Source organism: Didymella exigua (genome assembly GCF_010094145.1).
Source record: "Didymella exigua CBS 183.55 unplaced genomic scaffold M421scaffold_18, whole genome shotgun sequence".
In the NCBI taxonomy this organism is placed as follows: domain Eukaryota; kingdom Fungi; phylum Ascomycota; class Dothideomycetes; order Pleosporales; family Didymellaceae; genus Didymella; species Didymella exigua.
Genome location: NW_022984792.1, coordinates 293,738 through 310,913, shown reverse-complemented (window position 1 = coordinate 310,913; position 17,176 = coordinate 293,738). Strand labels below are relative to the sequence as shown.

Sequence of the window (17,176 nt, the reverse complement as noted above, 5' to 3'; positions counted from 1 at the left end):
TTTGTTTGAAGATTGATCTTGCACTTGCAGGCGAACTGGCATCTTCTCATGCTGTCATGGCTGTCGTGTCTGCCTGCCGAGCGAGGGCTCCCTATACTCCTCCCTCCTAAAGCTGACCCTAAAATCACCAATACCCCCAGCAGAGCAACTCTAGCAAGCACAGTCGTCTCAGTGAGTGAAAGTAGCAAAGCCAATCAGACTCCGTAGTGTAGCTCGACTGTTGTGGATCCGTCTGCGATCCTCATCTTTTAGGCAGCAACTTTCGATAAGTATCATCGACCGCTGGGCGTCTAAGAGCAAACACAACGCTCTCTCCGTGAGCAAAACGCTCTCTCCATGAACACAGCTTCAGTCTCGCATTAGCTTACACTATAACACGAATATCGCAATGTCGACTCTTCTGGCCATACCACGAGAGCTGCGAGAAGGAATCCTCCACTATCTCACCCTGCCACCGACAGTCTTTGAATCCAGTGCCAGGACCGGTACGCACTCACCTCACCAAGCTGGGCCAAGAAAGACCGAAGAGACATTTGTGGACACGAGGATCTACTTGCCTTCACGTCCCCCAAAAAATTTGCTATCTTCGTGCTGACAGTTACGGCACGAGTGCCTGGAGCTTCATACTCATTTGCTCAACTCTTCTGCTGCAGAGAAGGTTAAAATGGCTACATCTGGAGGAGCCAACAATACGAAGGCCACCGAATTGTCTGATACAGAACTTGACGAAGCTGTCGAGCGAAGCGGTGACGACGGCATGACTCTACGCTTGACACTGGAAGTCCAAAGACAGCGGCGCAATGCGTTCGGCTTCTTTATACCTGTCCGCGAAGACCTGTCGCCTCGTTTCCTAGCATTGCTGCCCCTTATGAAGGATGCGCGCAAGCTTAAGATAGTTCTATGGCCGGGCTTCGACTGGTGGAACGGCCCGCCGCAAGCCTCGCCGCTGGAGCTGTGGAGGCAGCGAAAGGCCCTTCTCAACCAGCCCAATACTGAGCAGCTAAGCGAGGCTGACTCTATCGGATCGCGCAATACTGGGTCTAAACCGGATGATGTCACTGTTGCTGTTGGGAAGATCTTGGATCAGCTTCCGGCCGTTGAGGAATTGGATCTCAGCATTCTGATAGCAACAAGCGACTTGTTCGGATGGGACTTACCGGACGTCAAGTGGGAGAAGATTCAGCCCTGGCTTGATGCACCCATCTCCAAGACAATTAAGAAAGACTTACGTAGCGTCTTGAGAGCGTTAACAAGCGTCTGGCATTGGCCAGGCTCTGAGCTTGCAAGCCAACAGCCCTTCTATGTGCAGAAGGAAACCCGCAGTAATTTTACGAGCAACAAATGGCGTGTTGAGAGACAGGCAGGCTGGCGTACTGTAAGTGGCGCAAAAGTTCGCACATGATGTTTCGACTGACTCACGCTGCAGCCCATGTTTGAACACCTCAGGCATCTGGCCGCACTCGGATTGCCGGATACCAGCGTCAACGAGACCTTCGAGCGTATTGACGTATAGCGCACTCGGCTTTCTAACGTAAAGCGAAACGGACTGCCTCACTCCTGTAGCATCACGACGACACTCTACAGCTCCACTGAGAAGCGTCTGTGCAAAGTGGCGGAGAAACCAGGCCTTTCCAGTGAGGTCACGTCCAAGCATATATTAACTCTTAATCAAGCATCGGACCATAGTTTCAGACGTGTGGGGTAACTTTGCCGCAGCCCATCCGGTCACCTCGGAACGCCAACCCTACGATCCACCGCGCACGCACGCCTGTCATCTGTCAAGAAAACCTTGATGCTCACAGACAGTACCACTTTTGGACGCCACCGGCTATAGTACCCCGCGAAAACACCATGTTGCGCATCAATGAAAGCCACCAATATGAGTCAGCGGCTGTCTCCTGGATTGTCGCACGTCATCGTACTGTCTCCTAGATTGCAGACTCGAAATTGATGGTAGGGCTTTCGTAGACGACGGTGGCCGTATGCGGCAAAGAGTTGTCGTCACCTACCACTAGTCATGACGGTGATGTGTTTCTTGTAAAGCACGTTGTCATAGCTCCTCTTTTCATCTCCTTTAGTCGCCATGCTCTCCATATATAGCAACTTTAACGTGCATTTAAGGTATCTCAAGCCTTTCCAAGTTCTTGCGGTCCACAAGCTTTTTCATTCCTTCTCCACATCCTCTTCCCCTTTCACATCACCACCATGAAGTTCTCCACACTCTTTACCCTTACCAGCACTGCTGCGCTCACCCTGGCGGCTCCTACCACCCCGGCTTCTGTCCTCTCCAAGCGCGCCGACTTTTGCGGCCAGTGGGACAATGAGGTCCAGGGCTCATACACCATCTACAACAACCTGTGGGGTGAAGCCCAGGCTACCTCTGGTAGCCAGTGCACTGGCGTCGATGGCCTCAGCGGCAGCACGCTCAAGTGGCACACCAAGTGGACTTGGGCTGGCGGGTAAGTACCCCTCCCCGTATTCCTATGTATCTCGTAATAACATTGCGAAGTGCTGGACACGTCAAGTCCTACGCCAACGTCGTGACAAAGATCAGCCAAAAGGCCCTCTCTTCCATCTCCTCGCTCCCCTCGACCTGGACCTGGACCTACACTGGCTCGAACATCATTGCCAACGTTGCGTACGACCTATTCACCGGCTCCACCGCCACCGGCTCTGCCGAGTACGAGATCATGATCTGGCTGTCCGCTCTTGGCGGCGCAGGTCCCATCTCCTCTACCGGCAGCGCTATTGCGACCGTCACCATTGCCGGCAACCAGTTCAAGCTGTGGAAGGGTCCTAACGGGCAGATGACTGTCTTCTCTTTCGTAGCTGTCAGCGCCATCAACAGTTTCAACGGCGACCTGAACGACTTTCTCACTTACCTGCGTAGCAGCCAGGGTCTTCCCAGCTCTCAGATCCTTCAGTCAGCCGGTGCTGGTACCGAGCCGTTCAGCGGCTCTAACGCGGTACTCACTACGACTGCCTACTCTCTTTCCGAGAGCTGAATTCGTTTCTGAGACGGTTGTAAAGAAGATGGCGTGACTGGAGAAGCAGCGCTGGCTAGGAAGGTGTTCGATTCTGGGTACATACTTGCTTTCGTAACTATCAACTTTTCCCAAAAATGATTGCTTTACTTGATAATGGTCGTGAAGATCACACTATCTGCTCGGGGTATCAACTGAGCGCGTATGTCACGAACGAAGTTGATCTGCTCGTTCAGCGCAGGCCACGACGGGTCAAGAGTCCACCACATCTGAGAGCGGAGTCCAGGTTGAACCCACCCGAGAGTGACAAAAGCAGGACGTCGTAGTTTTAACCAATGTTTCTTCTCTCGGAGCCTGACGAACATGTAGACCATCGGTCCTTGCACGGCGGACAGCAGAGTCCAATTGCCGAACGTGGGCATTGTGGATACTGAGCTAGCTGTCTGAGATTCGAGCAGACAACGCACCTCGAATACAGTCATTTGCATTCTGATCGACGGCCTTCCAGAAAAGAGTGCGACGAATGTGCGCCACTGAAGACTGTTCGCGTCAGTGTCGCGCAGGTGGCCGGTGACTCGAGTCCTTGATGCGGATCACGTGCATTATGTAGTAGTGAGTACGGACGCATAAAGGGGTTGAGGATTCTATGTTATATGTCATCCTTGAAACGAGGTCAGCGTGGGTCACAAGCGCTGTGCTAGACACGGTCGACTCGCTGTAACTGTGTTGTGGATGGAGGATCGAAGGTCGCAGTGGAGCATCACTTCAACGTAGCGCCCACGTTCCTCAAGCACGCAGCTGCAGAGCCCGTGGCTGTTGGGGTCAGGGTATATGCAGATGCCATCGATCGTATACCTACAGTGCAGCTCTTGCTGACGTCTATTCTACACTCTATCGTGACAAGCACACGCTACATCTACGCTGAAGTGCCGCCAACAAGCAGAATCACACTGCCAAGCTGGCGCTTCATGTCTTCCCTTTCAACGTCATGCGTATCCTCGACCTCACCCCATGCGCCAATCTGCCATCTGACTTCCAGGCTCGCGGCCTCGGCGGCCTGCTCGATGCCAAACGTCTTCTTGGCACCGGGCTGACGGGTCTCAGCCAGGCCCTCGGCCCACTCGTGGAGGAGTCGCGAGGCAATCATGACGCTCTTGCTAGCCAGGACCGCGCGCTCGAAGCCAGCAAGCTCGAAAGCAGGCAGGCCTGAGATCCAGCCCCGGATGACTTGCTTGGTCATCTCCTCCTGGTCGACGGGCACGATGCTGGAAGCGTCGAGGATGGGCTTGATGGTAATGCCGGGCCAGAGATTGCTGGTCAGATATGCGGTGATGCCGGTTGCGACCTCTTCTTGCAGCTCGCGGAGTGTCTTGCCGTTCTGCTTGACGTCGTTGAGCACGTGCTCGGGCGCCCAGCAGAGCAGGGTATCGGTGGACAGGTAGCGCATGCACAGTTCTATGACGGAGTCACGGACGCGCTCGTCACCGTTGGCATCTGCGCGCTCGATATCGATGGCGCGGGCGGCGAGAGAGGTCATGGGGATGTAGTGCGTCTTGAGGGCCTGCTGTGCGCTGAGGAGGAGGTCCCACTCGAGGGCAATGGCTGTGGCGAGCTGGGGCTTCGAGGAGGGGACGGTGAGAGTTTCCTTGTTGGCCATGCGGACGGGGCGGCTGTCAAGGTAGACCTGAAAGCCGTTCTCCGTCTCCTTGACGCTGACGTCGTTCCAGAAGCGCTTCTTCAGGGCGCTGGTGGGCTTCGCTGCCTGTGCACGGGCGCCCTTGGCCTGCTGCAGCATCTCAGCCTGCCGCCTCTTGCGGGCCACGCGGTCGAGTGCATCTGAGGCCGAGGGCGTGGGTGTCTCTGGCGGCGGCCCCGGTACCGAGGGGTGGGGCAGCGGTGTGGCGCATCGTGTTGCAGATGTGTGCAGGCACTGGTAGAAAGGGCGGTATGCGCGACGGGGTGCTGTCAGGCGCACGCTTGCGAGGGCTGGCCGTATGGACTCCATTGTGAGGACTGGGATGCTGAGGCAATTGGTAAGCGGGTGCGTGCGTTGGAGACATGTGGCGTTGAGCGTGAAGCACTGCTTATCTAATGCAGGCTGCAGGAGTGGCCATGCGCTGGGATACTCACCACCAAAGATGGGACGACGATGCAGTCGCGGTGCGTTTCGCAGGGTTCACGCTGGGTCGCGCTGTCACGCTGCCAACTGCCGTAGCTTTTCCAGGCACTCGGATCGCCGGGAGAACAGGGCGATATTTCCCCAGACGCATGCAGCAACGCCCGTCCCCGCAAGACTCCCGCCCTGTTCGCCGTCATACTGTAGCCCACCAATCTGCGCACGCCGGAACGCTGACTGCACGCTGATGATGCGCCTGTCTCTCCGCAGCCTCTCCCGCCGTGACACTGTGTCGAGACTCTGCTGCTGAACGACGACCGTTGTGTTTGCCAAGGCCAATCACCGTCGCCCCGCTCGCGCTCCCCGCATTGCACAGCACCACCGCGTAGCCTTCGATGCAGGCTCTGTGATGAATCAAGGAGCTCCCTCGACGGCTGCTGCACATGGTCCTGCTCATGGTCCTGCTCCTGCCGCTGCCGCTGCTCCCCAGCCGAAGCCCATCCGCTTCGTCACCAACCATGACGGGCCATACGCGAAGCGGCGCAGGATCAACTCAGCCTGCCTGACCTGTCGCCGCAAGAAGACACGCTGTTCTGGTGGGCAGACATGCACACAACTGCAGTGGAAGCGTGGACTGACATTCCCCAGGCGAGCGCCCGGTCTGTGGCACATGCACCCAGAACAAGCACGAATGCGCCGGCTATGGAGGCGATAGTGGCGCGGCAGAGACGAGCCGCGACAGCAAGAAGGCGGTCCGCAGAGAGAGCGTTGCCTCGATTGGCGCGCCTGCTCGACAGATCGAGCCCTCGGTCCACGTTTCTGCCCAACCTGCCCGGCCGCAGCTGCCGCACATGGCCTCATCGAACATGTCGCAGCTCTCTGATTCGTCGACCAGCCATGCACCGAAGCAAGAGGGCGACGACGAGAATGGCATCCTGAGTCTCAATACACGCAACAGGATGCCGTACTTCCGCTACTTTGGGCCGACGGCCATCATGCCAGGCTTTAGACAGATGGTCGTCAAGGTCAAAGGCCAAAGACACGGAAGCACACACACGCTGTCAGACCAGCATGCAGTCGATTCGTCGCCTGCTGAGCCGCTAGGCTCGCCATCAGGTGCAGAAGCTCGCACTCCTCTCGAGATACCCGTGTACGACAGCTCTGACATGTCTCCCAGTCCGCTCATCACTCACCTATGCAAGCTGTTCTTTGTCAATCTGGGCTGTTGCTTCCCCTTCTTGCAGCGTGAACGCTTTATGCGCGATCTTGAGGAGAAGCAGGTCGATGCCATTCTTGTCGATGCAGTCTGTGCACTAGCTGCAAGGTTCTCAACTCACCCAATGCTGACTCTAGGTGGCAATCAAGACAAGGACAGCACCGAAGACAAGACCAAAACCCTCCACCCTGAAGCTGGGCAAGCTTTCGCCCAGCGAGCCAAATCGAACATCCCAGACGCGTTCCCCTGTCCGAACGTTGCTGTGGTGCAAGCAGCTTTGTTGTTGGCGTACGACGAGTTCGGTGCCAGCCGTGACAGCGGTCTTTGGATGTACCTTGGCATCGCCATCCGAATGGCACAGGACCTGGGTATGCAGACACTCGAGGGTCTGAAGTACGAAGGTCGAAACGGCATCACTCCAAAACTTGTCAAGACCGACTCGAACAACGGTCGCGCGCCAGCCGTTCCAGAGCGACGCTCGCAGCAGAGCCAAAACATGACCTCCGATGAACAAGAGCAGAGAGCTGTCGAACGCGAGCGTCTAGACACCTTCTGGTCCATCTTCTTCCTCGATCGAGTCATCTCATCAGGTACTGGACGCCCAGTCACGATTCGTGACCGAGATATCGAGATCTGCTTCCCGTCCATGGATGAGGTAGACTCAGCATCAGGGTGGCCATTGCCCTTCCCAGCACTGATCCGGATAATACACCTGTACGGGCGTGTCACAGACCTGCTGAACAGGGTGAGGGACGTGTCAGACATCACGAAAGACCTGCAAAAGCAGCTAGATGCGCTCGAGAACCGCCTGACAGAGATCTACCAAAACCTGTCGCCCAAGCTACACTTCAATGCTGTCAACTTCCAGCAGTATGTCAAGTTCAACCAGGGAACTAATTTTCTGCTGCTGCATTGCTGGTTTCACACTTTGATCGTCTTATTACATCAGCCGACTCTACTGAAGCCATTCGAAGGAAGCCCGCAGTCACTCTCCGCCAATAGCAGAGAGTTGTCCATGTCTTCTGCCAAGACAATCGCCGACATATTGTCGTTCACTGAGCTCATCGATGCGAAGACTGGCGTGGGCAATCCCTTCACGAGGTATATCCCCTCTTCTTTCCCGCACCGTGTTACTCAGTTAATGCCTTAATAGTCAACCCATCTACATAGCTGCGTGCGCCTTCCTTCAAGAATCTGTGACGCATTCAGCGTCCTCGCAGCCGCAGTCTCGGCCTCAGTCTCGTCCCGTATCGCCAGGCCCACAAAGCGAGCAAAGGGATACTAGAGCTTCACTTGCACAACTAAACCTCGAAAAGAACCTAGCCAACGGCGACAGACTAAACGCTTTGCAAGATCGTGAACAAAAGCAAGCTGCTAAACATTCCCTTTTGGCCTCTGCAGCAAATCAGAATTACCAGCGCTGCCACCGTGCGCTCAAGTCGCTGGAGACCTATTGGGAAGGCGTCAAGTACATCATCACAGTACTGGATCAGAAGGCAAAGGGTATCGACAATCCATTGCTGTACACAAGAGAAGAGATGGAAAGCGCGCTGGAGGTGCCGCGACCGGATCCGTCCTTCACAAGCCCGGGGTGGCGTAGGAAGCTTAGTTGGGGCACATATCTAACTGCGCGAAGTCCGGATGGCGACATGGCCAACATACCTGCGGCAATCAGGAAGGGCGCCCGAACGCCTACTATACCTGGCTCCCCAATGGGCCTTTCCAACCAAGGTACGTCTGATGGTATTCTGCACAAGACCACCACTAAGTCCTCAGCAGCAATTGGTTGGTCGCTCACCGGCACTATGAATTCACCATCGACCAACGTTGCAGTTATGTACACGTCTGAGAACAGCACTGGCCGTGAGACGAAGTCGGCGTCGAAACGCTCGCCTGCAAGTACTCACCCGTCCATTGCCTCGCTCATGTCGAACCCACCCGTCAAGTTCGAGCCCTCGCAATTACCCATGCCATCTCCTTCAATCTATCCATCATTCAACCCCGCGTCAATGCCCCCGCCCCCAGCCAACAATCCCTATGGTCTTGTACATGCGCCTGATCCTGCGCTAGTCTCGGACGCTGATCTGCTGTTGAATCTCCACTCCCCGTTCAACAGCGCATCTCCAAATCAGGCATCTCTACAGAATACCACTTCCTACGTCAGGTCTGCATCTATAGCAAGCAACCAGGCACAACAGGTGCAGCCCGACGAATTCTCGCCAACTTTTAGCATGTACACCACGCCATCAGACAATTCGTTCGGTGATATGGTCATCGACACCCAGGATGTAGACATGTCTGTGCTGGGCGCAGACATGATGCCATGGGACCTGGAATACCTACCACACGATATGCTATATTTCGGCGATGGCACGTTCGGTGCCAACGACATGGGCGGCACACAATGATACGATGGTGACCAGCTTACGCTGGAGACACATGATTGGCGTCTTCACTTTCGGCGCGCAGGAGCATAGGACTACCCGGAGTTAGGGCATGCGCCAGTACAGTGCACATAGCGGAACACTGGTTGCACGCGAATGATACCATAAATTTTCGCTTCCGACCCTCTCACAAGCGCCTTTTACACGACGCACGGCGGACGTCATCCACTCGCCCCATGCAAATCCCACATGTGCCAGCTTTTCCCTGCTTATGATCACAACCCCGCATCTTTCCGGATCATCTCTATCGCATTTTTCGCACAAAACACGGTGTGCATTTCAAATTTAACGTGCGAGTGTCACGACGTGTATCGTGATCTGTGCGGACCCTACAGACCCACCTGGAGCCTCACGCCGATCCCGAGTGGCGCGAGCGCGCGGACACGCACGAGTGCACACGGAAAGCGTTCACTGGCCAACAGCAGGACAGCAAACTGCGCAACATCAAAGGCGCGTCTAGCGCAGCTGTTGAGACGCGAGAGCACATCAAGAACAAAAGAAGAAGGATGGTTGCAGCTCTGTATATGCGACTTGATGTCATTGACAGGTACAGATAAGATGTGTGCATGCCGGTGGCGCCAAGTGCGATTTGGCCTCATCCGCGACTTCAACAAAAAACTTTGCGACAATATTGGACCTGCACAGGGAGAACACCGGCCGAGCTAAGACTCAGGTCTGTGTTCTCACTGGTGTTGTTGAAGAAAATGCAGCCCACTGTCGACGTCATACCGCAAAGCATGCATCATTTGTCTGATCTTGCCGGACGGACCGTGAGATGAGTGGAGACTCGCAGACTTCAATCCCTGTTCAGATCCCGCAGAGCCTCACCTTAATTCATCCTTGGCGTGAGAGGCACATCTCGCCGTGCCTGTAATAATGGCCGGCCTTGCAATGCTTTTCATCTCACAAGACTCTCGCACGAAATCATCAGGCCAATTTTATACGCTTTTGCTGTATTTCTAGAATGACACACATGCCCAATATGTCTCACGGCGTACCTCGCTGCTTAGCACAGTTTCGAACTCACCTGTCGCCACCGTCACGGCCAGATTTTATGTGGACCTGATAACGGTGTTGAGGTCCACACTGACCGCTAGCCAGCAGGATGCTAAGTAGGACAGTGTACCTCGGACGCCGAGTACCAGTCTGCTGGCGAGAAACAAAACGCGCGTGGCTCCCCATCTTCTCCGCGCAGTCACGCCCCAAGGACTACCTCAATTGTCAGAATTATGTCAGGTTACTACGGTCCTTCTTTCTCCAGACCTGCTTCCAGGCCAGGCTCGTTGGCTGCGTCGAGGGCCAACTCCTATTACCAGTCCCGAAACAACTCCATCGTAGCATCGAGGAACAATTCTTTCGTCGCAGCAAGCACACCCGCCACACCACGGGCTCGCTCTACTGCCGCCACCACACCGCAAGCCTATCTATCCAGAGCCAACAGCAAGGACAATGACAAGGAAGATGATGGTGTCGACACGCCCGACCACAACTCGGAGATCATCCGCAACGCGAAGGGCGAGCTCATGATCGGGAGGATTGTTGGAGGCAAGCACGTCAGCGAAGAGAACAACGACATCGACGCAGACTGCGGTCCCATCAAGACTGTCGATATTGACATGCCACTGACTCTCACTGAGATAGTCAAGCACAATGACAAGGAGTACATCGTTCTCACTTTCGCCACTGACGATAAGGAGAACCCCTTCAACTGGAATCCTTGGTACAAGCGCAGCGTGACCACCATCCTGAACTTGATGACGCTCTTCATCGGTCTGGCTACCACCGCTTACTCTTCTGGTATCAACAGCATGTGCGAAGAGTTCAACGTCGGTAGTCTCCAGGGGCAGTGGGGGCTTTTCACCTTCAACATGACCTGTGCTGTCGCACCCATGATCCTCGCACCCTTCTGCGAGCTTGTCGGCCGCAAGATCGTCTACTGCTCATCCTTCCTATGCTTCTCGCTGCTCTTCATCGGCCTCGCACTCGCTCCCGATATCAACACCATGATCGGCCTCCGTCTCCTCCTCGGTTTGTTTGGCTGTGTCGGCACCATCCTTGTCGGTGGCACTTTCGACGACATGTACCCCGCTGAGAAGCGTGGCCGCCCCATGGCCATGTTCAGTTTCGTCGCCATCTTCGGCACTGTCTCCGCACCCATCTACGCTGGCTTCATCGACCAAGCTCTTGGATGGCGCTGGATCGAAGGCATCCAGGGCATCGCCAACGTCCCACTCCTCATTGCCATCTTTATTTTCTTCCCCGAGACCCGCGGCGGCGTCTGCCTCCACAAGCGCGCCGTTGCGCTCCGCAAAGCCACCGGCGACGAGCGCTACGTCGCCGAAGATGACATCTACACACCCGACGTCAAGTCCATGTTGAGAGCCTCGTCCGTCAAGGCTATCCGGATGCTGGTCACCGAGCCCGTCGTCTTCGCCTTTGGCATGTGGATCGCCTTCTGCTGGGCCGTCGTCTTCCTCTTCCTATCGGTCATCCCAATCACCTTCTCGGAGAAGCGCGGGTGGAATGAGGGCGTCGCCGGCCTGCCCTACATCTCGCTCGCCATCGGCACATTCCTCGGCTGGGCCGCGCATCACCTGCAGATGCGCAAGTACAACCAGCTGCAGGCGGACCCCGCGGTGCAAGTTGTGCCAGAGCACCGCCTGTACGGCGCCATGTTCGGCGCCGTCTGGCTCCCCGTCGGCCTGTTCATCTACAGCTTCACGCAGTACGGCCACGTGCACTGGATCGCGCCGATCATCGGCCTCGCGCCCATCGCCTTTGGCATCTTCTTCGTCTTTGAATCAACCTACTCGTACACGGCCGACTGCTATGGCGAGTCGTCGTCGTCGGCCATCGCGGGCCAGGGCCTTATGCGCAACACGCTCGGAGCTGTTACGCCCCTGTTCGCTAGCGCGTTCTTCCACAACGTGGGGAGTCAGTACGCCGGGCTCATCCTCGCGCTGTTCGGCACGCTGTTAAGTCTGATTCCGTTTGTCATGTTCAGGTTTGGACACCAGTTGCGCGCGCGGAGTAAGCTGGCGCAGGAGTTTGGCGGGAAGTAGGTGAGCAGGTAGTGTGTGTTTGATGCATTTTTGGCGTCGCATAGCGTATGTAGCGTCTTGGGCGCTTGCTTAGTTTCGCGTAATTCAACGTTTGTTACTCGCATTCTTTGGTGCCGGGTTCTTGGATTGTGAATGTGGTCGGAGGGTTTGGGCGTTGGCTCGTTGCATTGTTGCTTCGGGATGTGAATCTGGCTCGTCGGCATTCTTTGGTGTATCTGCGCACTGTGAGTTACTGCGATCTGAGATACGTCCATCCGGTGTAAGCGAGAATTCGCCCTCACAGAGATGGATCTGGAGTCTAGCCACCTCAAACCTCATCACACGCGTTTATAGACCTATCTTAAACACTTTCTGATTTTTAAACAGCGTTGTCTTTACTTGCATTCTTTCATATAAAAATTACGGCAGTGGTGGTTTGGCCGGCAACAATCTTGCACGCAGCATCAGAGAGCTGGCTGCGTTCTACCACTGCTCTGCGACTGCTGTGTGTAATTAATCTAGCTCTGATATCCTAGGGTAATAGACCTGATTAAGATGCACATTACCCCAGGCTTTCAGGGCATTTGGGTACGGAGAGTATGCTCTCCGAAGCTGTCTTCGCGTCAGGGCCAACCCGCTTGGCACTGTGTGCTGTAGCAACGGGTCGTGATGCGCTTACGTAGCGATGAGGATCTGTGGCTGTACTGCACGTGATATCGTACGCTATGCCTCTTAAATTCGAGGTACAGCATGCTTCTAGAAGTTTCTAAGCGCCTACGCGATGGCTATCTTTAGAACAAACAGCCCATCGGTGGTGCCCTTATTGAACGCTCTGTTTGCCTCCACGCCTCCTCTCCAGAACGCCAAAGTTGCTAGAATGGATTCAGCCAGTCTAGCTCTGGCACAACCCCTCTCTCCAGGAGTCTTGAGGACCTGGGCTGCTCGCGCAGACAGGAAGAACGTCCCGCTTTCACCCTTCACCACCGTTTCCAAGGACGTCCGTCGAAGCAGCAAGCAGCCCAGCGCAGACAGTGTCTGACTCCGGACAAAGAGAAGGCAGTTGTCAAATTTCTGCTAATGAAATTTGCCCTCGGGCACCCAGTACAGACCAAGTTTCTGCCTTCCATAGCTTTCAGCGTCGCCCGCCAGCGGTCCTCATTGAACAAGCAGAGCAAGCCGCCGGGCAAGGATTGGGCTCAGGCCTTTCGGAAGCGTAACCCTTTGCTCAAGGCGAGGAAAGCAAACCCATTGACTGGAACCGTCACGACAAATACATATACAAGAAGATATCGCACTGGTTTAAGGTCATCAAGGAGGTGCTCGAAGACCCGGCTGTGGTGCCGGAGAACGTGTATAATATGGACAAGACAGGTGTGATGTTAAGCATGCTCAGCTCCGTGAAGGTGCTGGTAGGTAAGGATGATGAGCGAGACTACCGAGGTGCAGGGGTAAAGCGCACGATGGTGACAGCTGTCGAATGCATTTGCGGTGATGGGACAGCACTCCTTCCTTTGATCATTTGGCCAGCTTTGACTCACCGAAGCAACTAGACTACCTATCCTACCCCTGGGTGGCATTATGCGTACTCTGAGAATGGATACAACGACTCTAAAATCAGTCTGGAGTGGCTTACACGCGTGTTCGACCCCCAGACGAGAGCGAAAGCTAACAGAAAGCCACGAGTGCTCATCTCTGATGGCTTCGGAACACACGAGACGCTTGAGATCCTGGAGTTCGGCTTGGAGAATAACATCATCTTGTGTCGTCTTCCTTCTCACACCTCGCACAAGGTTCAACCTTGTGATGTTGCAGTGTTCGCAGCCCTGAAGGCAGCTTATCGGGACCAAGTTTATCGGCTCGGCCGAGGTGGTGTACACACCATCGGTAAGGAAGACTTCACTTCTCTCTACAGCCCTGCGAGGGTGAAAGCCTTCACCAAAAGGAACATCACACAGGCATGGGCTGCGACTGGTCATTTTCCTTTCAACCCTGATAGAGTGCTCAGAGGTATACCAAAGCCCCACGTGCAACTCGTTACTTCAGAAGCCGAGATGACAGGAAGTGGCATGCAAGCAGAGACAGCGCAGATGACTGACACGCCTGTAACGCCGGTCACTCCTGTCAATACAGGGGCCGTGACACTGCTATACAATATGATCAAGCAGGATGCTGAAGGTCTTGATGAGCCAAGGAAACAACGCATACATAGACGCGTGCAGAAGCTTGCCAGCGCCACCAGAGTAGCATTTGCAGAACGATCCCTCTTGCAAAATCACAATCGCTTTTTGTCCAAGATTAATGGCGAAGTCAAAGCACGGCAGTCACAGAGGTCATTGGTTCTCAGAGTAGCCAAGGTTATGAGCGCTGAGGACCTCGAGGAGCGCCGAGCGAAGCGCGCTGCGGAGGACAAGGCTGTTGCAGGCAAAGCGAAGCGCTGGCGCAAACGTAAAAATACCCTTAAGAACGGCGGGGAGGAGTTCACAATCGGCGTGACTCCCCCTGCTGCGTCACCAGGGCCATGGAGAGCTCCAGTGGCGCGAATGATCGCTGGAGATCGGTTTTGACACTCGAGACATAGAGGTTCGATGGCTGTCTCAGGTGTTTTTTTTCATGGCAAAACAAGTCGCCAAATACGGCCCTCTTCTACTTATGACGAGCCACAGTGTCTTGAATTGAGCAGATTTGTGTCGATACATTCGCGAGGCTCATGCAGCACCGATAAGATTGTCAGCACCAAGCGTCACATTTGCTGTCTTTCACTATCAAATGAATCAGCGCGATCCTCGCAAAGCTGCACGCAGCACCAAGCGTAACGCTCACTCTGGACTTGTACGATCACGGTGTGGCTCTTGTCCAGACGCTTCTAGTTGTTTATCACGTGATATCTATTGTTAGAGCATGTCGCTGACGCGTTCCGCTGTTGTATCACGTGCCTTTCCTCCGCTCCAACGCCGCCCCGCGATTCGAACGTGGCTGCTCAGCCTTGCTGAAGCTGCGCCCTTCAGCCTGGTCGCTTGCCCATCATGCTTCTGCCTCCTCTCCTCGTCGCTAGCTTCTATAGGCCTTCGACTAGATCTCGCTGCACGCCATATGGATCCGCTCAGCGTCACTGCCAGCATCATCGCGATTCTCCAGCTTTCTACGAAAGTCCTAGCGTATCTGAACGACGTCAAAGACGCTTCGAAGGACCGTGCGCAGTGCGAGATCGAGCTTTCCAATCTCTATAGCCTTCTTGTCAAACTGCGATGTCGACTGGGAGAAGGCAGTGCCAATCAGCCATGGTACAGCGCCGTGCGGGCCCTTGCAGTCCAGGACGGGCCGATCGATCAGTTCAAGCAAGCCCTGGAAGCACTGCAGGCTAAGACGACCGATGGCGGTCGGCTGAGGAAGGCTGGCGAAGCTTTGGTGTGGAAGTTCAGGAAGGAAGAGGTCGCGAGCATCCTGGGCCGAATCGAGAGATTGAAAAGCTTGGTAGGGGTTGCGTTGGAGATGGACCACTTGTGAGCTGGTTTTCCTTGTGGTACACAGCAGCAAAGCTTACTCGTACAAGCAAACTCTCGCAAGCCATCAAAGACGACATCACCTTTCTTCGGACGCAGGTACCGGTTATCCAGTCCGGGGTAGATACGATTCGACAGCAGAACGACTTGGCAAAGCTCCACACGCTGCTGGAATGGACGTCAGCTTCAGATTACCCGGCTCAACAATCAGACATCATAAAGCACAGAGAGCAAGGAACGGGCCAGTGGTTCGTGGACGCACCTGAAATCTCAAGGTGGCTCAACGAGCCCAAGGCCACTCTCTTTTGTCCAGGTATCCCTGGGGCCGGCAAGACCATGATTGCGGCTATTGCGATCGACCATTTGCTAAACACTGTGCAGCACAGCAAACACGGAGTAGCCTATGTGTATTGCAACTACAAAGCTCAGAAGGAGCAAGACGTGTCCAGTGCGCTGGCGGCCATTCTAAAGCAGCTAGTCTCAGGTCGACCGTCAGCGATGGAGCACGTAGAACGTTTGCATCAGAAGCATGCTGACCGAGGAACTAAGCCGTCTGTCGACGAGATCACCATTGCACTACAGAACGTCCTTGCACACTACCCTTACAGTTGTGTAGTAATCGATGCCCTGGATGAGTGCCAGAATGCTACCCGTCACCAATTGATGGGGAAACTCTGGGATCTTCAGGCAGGAAATGATGTCCGTCTGATGGTCACAGCGCGATTCATACCAGACATCGAGGATGCCTTCAAAGGAGCGCTGAGGCTAGAGGTACAGGCTAGCAGCGAAGACGTGAAGCGTTACATTGCTGGCCAGACATACCGACTGCCTGTATGCATACAGCATAGTACAGCGCTGCAGGACATGGTGCAGGAGAAGATATTAGATGCAGTAGAGGGCATGTGAGTGCGTTGCCAACTTAAGAGGCAGTACGCGCTGACCACTTCAAGGTTTCTTCTTGCTCGCCTGCATGTAGACTCGCTGCTCGACAAGCGGACTATCAAGGACGTCAAGACAAGTCTTGCAAAACTTACAAAGGGGGCAGCGGCACTCGATGTCGCATACACAGAGGCTCTTCAGAGGATCGAAGGTCAGCTAGAAGGTGACCGCAAGCTGGCCAAAAGGGTTCTGTCGTGGATCACATTCGCAATGCGACCGCTCACTACTACTGAGATATGCTGCGCTCTGGCAGTAGAGCCCGAGGAAGCCGAGATTGACCCGGACAGCGTTCCCAACAGCGAAGATATAGTGTCTGTCTGCGCAGGTCTCGTCGTTGTCGACCAGGAGAGTGCTATCATCCGTCTAGTGCACTATACTGCACAGGAATACTTTGAGCGGACTGGCGATGCTTGGGTACCGGACGGCAAGCTGCGTATTGCTGAGACATGCCTCACGTATCTATGCTTCAGTGCTTTACAAAGCGGCAGCTGCTCCAGCGATGAAGAGTATGAGAAAAGGCTGCAGGAACACCAGTTTCTCGACTACGCAGCTAAGCACTGGGGGGACCACGCAAGAGCAGTAGAGGCCAACGTCACGGATCAGGTATGCAAATTTCTTAACAGCAGTTCACTGTTGTGTGCCGTGCAGGTTCTGCACGTTCCTGTCTACAATTATCGAGGGTACAGCAAAGAGTATCCGACGGCCACACCTCTGCACGAGCTAGCACGCTTTGGACTTGCTACTGTAGCGGAAGAGGTTGTATCTGCGCAAAAGCCCATCACAAATACGGTCAATGCCAAGAATAGCCACAGCGATACTCCGTTGTCTTTGGCAGCCAAACAGGGTCATCGTGAGATGGTCAAGCTGCTGCTGGACAACAAAGCCGACATCAACGCGCAGGGTGGACGCTACGGCAACGCACTGTACGCAGCTTCA

At 54.9% G+C, this 17,176-nt stretch overlaps 7 protein-coding genes across 7 annotated transcripts in view; 6 read left to right on the top strand and 1 right to left on the bottom strand.

Annotated features, from left to right (window-relative positions):
• Positions 1-48: 48 nt before the first annotated feature.
• On the top strand, positions 49-1,513 carry M421DRAFT_93438 (uncharacterized protein; the record flags this gene model as incomplete). Its single annotated transcript, XM_033598118.1, has 4 exons — positions 49-171; positions 347-485; positions 654-1,375; positions 1,427-1,513. The coding sequence occupies 4 exons, from the start codon at positions 49-51 to the stop codon at positions 1,511-1,513; spliced, it is 1,071 nt and encodes a 356-aa protein (XP_033447445.1).
• A 692-nt stretch (positions 1,514-2,205) lies between these two features.
• M421DRAFT_65746 (glycoside hydrolase family 12 protein) lies at positions 2,206-3,005 on the top strand (the record flags this gene model as incomplete). The annotated part of the gene is made up of 2 exons (XM_033596262.1): positions 2,206-2,459; positions 2,510-3,005. 2 exons carry the CDS (start codon positions 2,206-2,208, stop codon positions 3,003-3,005), a joined length of 750 nt encoding a protein of 249 aa, XP_033447444.1.
• A 543-nt stretch (positions 3,006-3,548) lies between these two features.
• M421DRAFT_422050 (F1-ATP synthase assembly protein) lies at positions 3,549-5,197 on the bottom strand. Its single transcript, XM_033593041.1, has 2 exons — positions 5,115-5,197; positions 3,549-5,005 (listed from the first exon to the last, which is right to left on the bottom strand). The coding sequence occupies exon 2, from the start codon at positions 4,987-4,989 to the stop codon at positions 3,901-3,903; it is 1,089 nt and encodes a 362-aa protein (XP_033447443.1). The 5' UTR covers positions 4,990-5,005; positions 5,115-5,197; the 3' UTR covers positions 3,549-3,900.
• Positions 5,198-5,249: 52 nt separating this feature from the next.
• Positions 5,250-8,837, top strand: M421DRAFT_184266 (pathway-specific nitrogen regulator). Its single transcript, XM_033587921.1, has 4 exons — positions 5,250-5,696; positions 5,749-7,417; positions 7,470-8,047; positions 8,093-8,837. Exons 1-4 carry the CDS (start codon positions 5,510-5,512, stop codon positions 8,722-8,724), a joined length of 3,066 nt encoding a protein of 1,021 aa, XP_033447442.1. The 5' UTR covers positions 5,250-5,509; the 3' UTR covers positions 8,725-8,837.
• A 1,082-nt stretch (positions 8,838-9,919) lies between these two features.
• Positions 9,920-12,015, top strand: M421DRAFT_422049 (fructose facilitator). Its single transcript, XM_033593040.1, has one exon. The coding sequence runs from the start codon at positions 9,990-9,992 to the stop codon at positions 11,820-11,822; it is 1,833 nt and encodes a 610-aa protein (XP_033447441.1). The 5' UTR covers positions 9,920-9,989; the 3' UTR covers positions 11,823-12,015.
• Positions 12,016-12,878: 863 nt separating this feature from the next.
• On the top strand, positions 12,879-14,365 carry M421DRAFT_101969 (DDE-domain-containing protein; the record flags this gene model as incomplete). Its single annotated transcript, XM_033586710.1, has 4 exons — positions 12,879-12,952; positions 13,042-13,264; positions 13,352-13,834; positions 13,880-14,365. The coding sequence occupies 4 exons, from the start codon at positions 12,879-12,881 to the stop codon at positions 14,363-14,365; spliced, it is 1,266 nt and encodes a 421-aa protein (XP_033447440.1).
• Positions 14,366-14,630: 265 nt separating this feature from the next.
• Positions 14,631-17,176, top strand: part of M421DRAFT_183776 (uncharacterized protein) — a 4,495-nt gene continuing 1,949 nt past the window's right edge. Inside the window, exons 1-3 of the mRNA XM_033587916.1 lie at positions 14,631-15,301; positions 15,352-16,203; positions 16,252-17,176. Coding sequence (XP_033447439.1) covers positions 14,700-15,301; positions 15,352-16,203; positions 16,252-17,176 — 2,379 coding nt within the window. The 5' untranslated portion in view covers positions 14,631-14,699. The remainder of the gene's footprint in view (positions 15,302-15,351; positions 16,204-16,251) is intronic.

Coding starts and splice junctions, on each gene's coding strand:
- M421DRAFT_422049 (XM_033593040.1), top strand. CDS start 9,990: ATGTCAGGTTACTACGGTCCTTCTTTCTCCAGACCTGCTTCCAGGCCA.
- M421DRAFT_422050 (XM_033593041.1), bottom strand. CDS start 4,989: ATGGAGTCCATACGGCCAGCCCTCGCAAGCGTGCGCCTGACAGCACCC.
- M421DRAFT_184266 (XM_033587921.1), top strand. CDS start 5,510: ATGAATCAAGGAGCTCCCTCGACGGCTGCTGCACATGGTCCTGCTCAT. Junction 7,418..7,469: donor GTGGGCAATCCCTTCACGAG/GTATATCCCCTC, acceptor ATGCCTTAATAG/TCAACCCATCTACATAGCTG. Junction 8,048..8,092: donor AATGGGCCTTTCCAACCAAG/GTACGTCTGATG, acceptor CTAAGTCCTCAG/CAGCAATTGGTTGGTCGCTC.